The 7,753-nt window shown below is 41.9% G+C and overlaps 1 protein-coding gene across 1 annotated transcript in view; it reads right to left on the reverse strand.

Annotated features, from left to right (window-relative positions):
- Positions 1 to 3,831: 3,831 nt before the first annotated feature.
- LOC129330920 (uncharacterized) overlaps positions 3,832 to 7,753 on the reverse strand; it is a 31,559-nt gene continuing 27,637 nt past the window's right edge. The window contains exons 3-5 of the mRNA XM_054981195.1: positions 6,185 to 6,505; positions 5,783 to 5,949; positions 3,832 to 5,198 (exon numbers count right to left, since the gene is read on the reverse strand). Coding sequence (XP_054837170.1) covers positions 5,154 to 5,198; positions 5,783 to 5,949; positions 6,185 to 6,505 — 533 coding nt within the window. The 3' untranslated portion in view covers positions 3,832 to 5,153. The remainder of the gene's footprint in view (positions 5,199 to 5,782; positions 5,950 to 6,184; positions 6,506 to 7,753) is intronic.

Raw genomic sequence — 7,753 nt, forward strand, 5'->3', positions numbered from 1 at the left:
TGTGTGTTGACACATCAGCTTATTGTACAAAGCTGTGTCTCATACTTTGAAAAACTGTTACAGAATCAAGCCTGTGTAACCTTGAAAGAAGTGGCTGGAGCAGGAAGCATGCCTAGTTTCAGGGTGGGAGGGGTGGGGAAATCCCTTCTGAAAGAAAAAGGATTAAAGATAGGGGATGGGGGGAAATTAGCCCAAGGGATTAGATCAACAGATGCTTTTTTTCTAGTTCAAAGAGTACTGGCAAGTGGAAGCTGCTCCCAGAACTGCTTAGTTCTAGGCAGTTCATGACACACGTGCTTGTTTTTATGTCTGGGAAAACGCAGAGGTGAGAAGTCTTAACTTATGTTTTCTGATGGAGCTGTTTGTTGCAATGAACGTAATCAACCATGTTACATGTTTGGGTGGTAAACTGCATTTGTTCACAAGCAAATTTGACTTTGACACATGGTTTGCTCCTGAAGCCTGACAGTGGTATTTAATGGGATTTAAGCTCTGATAAGCAGAAACTGTGTGTTTGTGTATAAAGTTTGTGGTAGCCAAATTCCTTCTGTATCTGAGTGTTTTCATCATGCCAGTACAAGGTATTGTATTGTAGCTGCTTAATATAAGACAAAAGATCCTTCTTGGCTTAACAGTTTAACAGGCATTGAGACAAGGAAGGTGTTCTGGTTATCCAGGAAAGAGCAGCAGTAGAAGGGTGGTATGCTTTTTGGAGACTGCCTTTTATTGCTTCCAAAGCTTTATTTATTGTTGGTACTATGTACTCAAGTAGTCTGCTGACAGTAGTAGAACAAATTGCTACTTGAGAGCCTGAGAACAAAACTTCTAATACTGAAAGATAAATAAAACTGCAGGGGAATTTGACTATGAGAGGTCCACTTAATCCACAAGGAGCAAGAAAATGTTTTACGCAGCTTCTCTCTAAAATAAAGGCTTGAGTTGCACATCTGAATTTTACTTGCCTTTTTCTTGTGTCCTAAAAAAGTCTGATACCAAGTTGTGAAGAACAGAGAAGCTGCTAAGGCTCATGGAACCAGGCCTATTTCTCATTTGTTTAAAACTTTTATTAAGGCTGTGTTGGAAAAAATGGAACTTTCCAATGTGGCGGTGACCTTTTAATCATCTATAAAAAGAATTCAGATCTCAGTATGAGTATTGGCATGACATAAAACCCTGTGGCTGTTTCTATTGAGTGATATAGCCTTATGTAACACCATGAGGTTAGTTTGGCTCCAGTTTGCATAATGAAGCTGGTTTTATAGTACTTTGGAATCAATGGATTTAGAGAACTACAGCAGAATCTGGGCCTGTTCAACTGCTCCACTCAAATGCTTAATAAAGAAAAGCAGCTGTCCCTAAGTACATTATGCAACCTTGTTTGAGTAACCTTTTTATCAGCCTGGTAAATCTTAAGCTATATTGAATGAGGCCAAGGGTTTATCTAATTCAAAATAGAAAAGAGTCCAGTAGCACCTTTAAGACTAACCAACTTTACTGTAGCATAAGCTTTCGAGAACCATAGTCCTCTTCGTCAGATGCTTGCTATTACAGACTAACATGGCTAACTCCTCTTTATCTAATTCAGTAAGCCTGTTTCTCACAAGTGTAAAAGATTCTCTAGAAAGCTCAAAAGAGGACATGAGGGCTTTCTCCCACTGTTGCTTCCCAGCATTAGTATTCTGATGCCTTTTTGAAGTAAATAATGATTGATAGATCTATCGTCCATTAATTTCTCCCCCCCCCCCTTAGAGGTATCTGAGTTAACAGTTATTGCTGTGGTATGTAGCAGTGAATTCTGCTTAGTTTTGGGATACCAAAAACATATCCACAAGAGATGGTCTGTGATCCTTTGCAATGTGGCTGATTGTGGCCACCCCTGGGTCTTGTGTCTTAGGCCAGCTCTGCCTCTTAACTTGTTGCTAGGTAATATTACTATGAGCTTGGCGCCATATCTTATATGTGCAGGAGAACATGTACTTCCATATAACAAATAGCTACAGCCAATGTATATTAAATGTTTGTTACCTCTAAAATATAAAAATATTTGATTTAGATAAAAGCAGTCTCATATTTACCAAGTGAGCCACTAAGCCATCTGGATTAGAGTCGGGCATGAACCGAAATACATCACAAATCAGGTTGGTTCATGAACCAGTGGTTCCTGGAAACTAATTTCTCACGAACTGTAACAAATTTTAGCCCGGTTCGTTTGATTCGTATTTCGGTTCATCACTGCAGACAGCCTGGTGCTGATCAGTTTCCTAGGCAACTGGGGGGGGGGTATGGGCTTGCTGCAGACCTTCTGCTGACCCAGAAGTGATGTTTTCATAAACCAAACAAACTGGTTTGTGAACCAGGGCAAGTTTGTGAAAGTTCATGGTCCTTGAAACGTGATGAGCAATGAACCGCACAGTTCGGAATTTTCCTGGTTCGTGCCCATCTCTAATCTGGATATATCCAAAGTCCAACTTCATGGGAATTGCAGTAGCCAACACAGAATAATGATCTTATTGGGAGGTATCCTCTTCTGGTACTGTACTTTCCAAACAAATCTCCCTTCTGGTTAAATGACCAGGTACTTCTTCCCTGAGCAAATGATTTTCAGATCTGGTTGGTTTGCTTTGCTTGCCTTCATATTGTGTATATTATGCCCCCGTTTTATTGTTTTATCACAAACATACTCCCATGAGGAAGTGGCTAGGTTGCAGCAGCCCTGATTTCTTTTTATCTGTATTTTGTGTCCCACCCATTTTTCACTTCAAAGGTAAGCACCATAATTGATTTATAGGCTCTTGTTAATTAACATAATTATGTTAAGTCTTGAATTAATAAAAACCAAACTGAGGAGTCATCAAAGGCTTGTGCTATCTTCAAAGGGGACATAGATGGAACTGGCACTTTGCCTGGTCTGGCGCTGTGAAACAGTTTCCTTGTGCAGGGAAACCTCAACCACCCCTTTGGTCCAGCCCTCAGGGGAAGCTGCAGCATTAAAATCCACTCCATTGCAAACCAGAGGGATATTCCTTTGAAGGGGAAGCAGAAACACTGAGGCAGGGATTCTGCCTCCCTGCCCTCTTCTGGTGGGGGGCGGGGCAGTGAGTGCTGATATTGAGGACATACTTCAGAGTAAAAAGGCATCAGGAAGCCATGCAACCTAATGTTTGGGCCTAGTCAAGTTTGTCTGGTAATATTTATGATTGCAATTCTAACCACTTACTGGAATTGCTCAAGAGTAAAAATGTGGCCTTTTCTTAAGAAAATCATTTGAGATACTTAACTTGTGGGGGAAGGAACAGGTTTTCAAGATTCCCACTGCATCTTAGAATTTCTGCAGAGGTCTTCAGACTTCATCAGAGCATTTCTCCCTCACTAAAAAGAAAGCTTCCCAACCCTTCCACGTCTGTGGAGTGGTTAATGTTGGGCTAGGATCTGGGAGATAAAGGTTTGAATCCCTGCTGTGCTATGGAAGCCGGCTGGGTGACCTCTGGCAAGTCACACACTTCAAGCCTAACCTGCCTCAGAGTGTGGTGGTTAAAAGGATACAAGTAAGAAAGGAAGAATGGTGTAAGCTGCTTTGGATCCCCATTGGAGAGAAGAGTGAGATGTAAATAAACTGTATTTCTAACTGCATTTGTATTTTTTGTTTCTAAGGCACTCTTCAGCTTTCTGTCATATTATTTGTGTTGCTTCCTATCTCTTGAAAGGTGTTAGGGGACAACAGCAGCCTGGTGAAAACAATGGGAATTTTGGATTTATTGGGATCTTAACCATGGAAATTATGGGAATCACATAATCTCTGCAAAACTGCAAAGAAAGAATTTCCAAAAAAGGTATCTGAAACCAACAACAACAAATGCATTTTTATTTGTTCATTTATAATAAACAACCCAACATGAAGATAAATTACTGGCTCTTTGGCTCCTCTGAAGAAGTCTTCAGGAAGCTAAAGATGGAAAAAAGAGCAAGAAGGCAGTAAATGGAAACTGGATGGGATTGAGAGAATTTTTGTTAAAAGTACCTTTGTGCTGACATACAACTGAAGCTGCATTTGGATCTCTCCCCACAATCACAAAAACCTTGGGAAGGGTACATGCAACAGTAGTTGGGATTATATAGTAGATTAGGAGGTGGCAAAGCTAAAGCCATACAGATATAGGGCTGGATCCACAGAACTGCAAGCAGAGTTCTGCTGGCAAAATGGATCCTTCCTGTCTCTTCCTATCTTTTGCAACACTAAAAAAAAATGCTCCTGAGAATCAAGGGACCCTTGAGAGAAGTGTGGATTGGCACTGCTCAAGGGGAAACCCCACAAAAAATGCAGCCACCTTTGGATCCAAACTGTGTGCAATAATCTGTGCTTCAGTTTGTAGCTAAGGCAGTTCTTTTAAGGTTTCTAACAAGTAACAAAGTAACAAGTGAGAACCAAAAGGGAGGAAAACAAAGGCTTTAAGAGGACATATCTGACACATCCATAACTAAGCTCTTTTCAGACACCAGGACTATACAAATATTATGGTAGCTTAGAAACATCAAGCTTGCTTAAATTACAACTGCCATTACTCCCCCTGCCCCTGAAATCAATGTAACAGCAGTAAAGGGTTTGCTTCTTCAGCAGTAGCAAGGTTATTCTTTGGCTAGCAAGGAGGGCAGAGAATCAACCACTCCCTGTATTCATTCTGTATCATCATTGATTCCTACTACTAATAAAACAAGTGCAAAAACAATTTTTAAACCATAAAACTCAAGAGGGAGCCAATTTGGTCTCCATATCATGGCATGGTTTGCACTTCCAATTACAAATATGGCTTGTGATAGGGTCACTTGCCACTTTCTTGTGCAAGAGTCCTTCAGTGCAGCTCTCAAGAATCCAGGCAAGACCTCCCTTGGCATTGTTAAGTTAGTGCAGCCCCTCTCTCACTGAGCGCAGAGAACAGAGAGGTACCAGGCTGGGTCAGTCTGGATCCAGTTCTTAGAATAAGCACTAAGAAAAGGTATATTTAAAGAACAAGTCACTGAATTCACAACTTCATAGTCATGTGCAAATTAATATAGCAGCCCCCCATATATTTTAGGGAATTCTCTTCCCAGTAAGAATCTTTGTAGGCTTTGTGCCTCCCTTGGCTTGTCCCAATCTGGATGCTAAATGGTCTTCCTTAGTAGCTGTACAAGGAAAGAGGTGTATCTTCCATCATGTCATCCTGTAATCAAAAGTGGGAGATCAATATTGTGCAGGCCAAGAAGAAGAGCAGCAGGTAAAGGAAGCAATGCTCCCATACCCATTCATACTACCACTCTGTCATACTGTCACCTGTCATTTGCAGGCAGGCATCCAGAAATAACCCAAAGCCCTGGACTTATTGAAGAATTATCATCTTTGAAAGAGATGATGGGCCTCAGATGAGACACCACCTTTCCTGATGAGAAGACGCATAGCCGAGGACCCCATCCTGTGCTAATCCTCCACATACTGTTGGAGGAGAAATACATGATAGCAACGTAGTCTTTCCTAAATGGTCTGGAAGACTTTCTGAGAAGCACTGCACCCCTTTCTTATCTCCCAAGGGCAAGGAGTATAACAGAAGCCACTACTGGAATTGTTCCTTGTGCTTGAACATTCCCCAAGTCAGGACTGGCTGGCAATAAGGACAATGCCTTAAAAATGCTCCCCCCAAGTCCTGGCAAAGGATTGTCAAGGTGATGATGCAAAAGCACAGGACTGAAGAGAGGAATCAATGAAGCCTGGGCTAGAGCTCAAGCAGTGGGACTAATTGTGGGCACTCACCATAGGCAAGTCTTGGAGGCGCCGAAACTGAAGCCGACTGTTGCGCTGACGGTACTTCAAGAAACCCATCAGAGCCAGGATCCCTACTGTCACAATGAAGATAAAGATGACAGCAATAACCAAGGGATCCTCACCTACAGGGCCATCTGTTGGCATGCTAGGAAGATCTGAAGAAATGAAGAGAAGGATCTGATAAGGCAGCGAAATCAAGATGATAAATCCAAACCTAGAATAGCAAATCCAAACAAATCTCATAATTTCTAGGCTCAAACTTGCTCTGGCACAAGAGCATTCATGTACTCACATTTCCCTGAACTCCCCCCCCCCAACAACAACATATACCTAATTTCCTCCCACTGTTTTTGTTGTCCCTGGTACCAGGATAAGAGCCCCAGTATATACTTTCACCGTAATCTTCTATATGCAGCCCAGATGTCTTCTCCCATACATGGTTAGTTAACTTCTTTATTTCCACTGGTGTGGTTCTGTGAGAACTGAATGTGGAGGAGGCAGCCTCAGAGGTTAATCTGGTGGTGGTTGCAACCAATGTGAGTATGCTTCCATCAATGACAGTAGTACTTGGAGGTAATGTAGATTCAGCAGTGCTCTCCTCTCTGATAGCTTCATGGTCTGAGACTGGCATGGTTTCAAGGGTCCTTTTTGTAGTTGCTGTTGCCAAGATGCTGAATGTGGAAGATTTTGGCTGGGGGGTAGCTGTTGGCTCTACAGAGAGATATCCAAAAGTGAATCAAGATAAAAGATCCAAGTTCAATTCACCTTAGCAATCAACAGGAGCACAGTCTGGCACAGCCAGTTTCTCTTTTAATTAAATAGTTCTATCATATAGCCAAAGGAGGTTACAAAAACAGGTATATCTCGAATTGCAAAACAAATGCATGTCATTGGTACTTATACACGCTCACCAAGTATTGTCATTGACCAGGTTATGCTGGCAAGGATTGTATCAAACATGGAAACCCAAAGTTTGGGGGAAATTATGAATGTTAGTTTTTTTTAAAGATGAACTTTCTGACTATAGAGATTAGGAATGTTAGTATGGAAATCTAGACTACTGGGATAAATCCAGGCTGCTCTACACTCAAGAAGAAGAAAGCCTGTAACTGCGAGAGAGGAGGTTCTAGCTGAAACTAGAGAGCATCTCTTCTTTTTATCTGGGGATTCAAATTAAGAGAGGAACCATTCCCACATTGGTCTAGCAGATTCACAGCCAAGCTTCACTGCATGATGTCTAGATGCATCTCTTGGGATACACCAGCATCAGCAATCCTGCTCAGACACATTAGATTGTAGTTCAGACCAATGCCTCCATCAGTATGAACTTTACATCAAGGGTAATAAGACTTTATGGAATAAGGCAATAAAGACTCTATGGAATAAATCAACTGCTGAGGTATCTGACTAGCCATGCCTTGTTTGTAAGGGTGCCCACTTCCGAGTGGGGCTTGGAGATCACCCAGAATTACAATTGATCTCCAGACTGCAGAGATCAGTTCCCCAGAAGAACTGACTACATTGGAGGATGGACTCCATGGAATTGTACCCCTTTCAGATCCCTCCCCAAACTCCACCCTCCCCAGGCTCCACCTCCAAATATCCAGGAATTTCTCAAGCCAGAGTTGGCAACCCTACCAGTTTGCTGTGTCATGACCTCCAACACTGCCTGCCCCCTCACCTCCTCACCACAATAGTATTTTCAAAATATTCCAGCATGGCAGAGTATACCAAAACACAAACACTGTAAATATATACAATGCTATATAAATGTTAAATGAGAAGTTATTCACCCAAACTATTGCTGAAGAAGAATGATGTAGCCAGCTATCTTCTGGTCATCTGCCCTTTCTGGGCAAGACAGCTGAAAAACTAGCATCTCTAGGTCTTCCTGTATAATTTATCTGCTCTAAACCTCTTCCAGCTGAGTTACAGGTCACGTTATGAGACAGAGACAGC

The sequence above is a fragment of the Eublepharis macularius genome, chromosome 5, assembly GCF_028583425.1.
Source record: "Eublepharis macularius isolate TG4126 chromosome 5, MPM_Emac_v1.0, whole genome shotgun sequence".
Taxonomy (NCBI): Eukaryota; Metazoa; Chordata; class Lepidosauria; order Squamata; family Eublepharidae; genus Eublepharis; species Eublepharis macularius.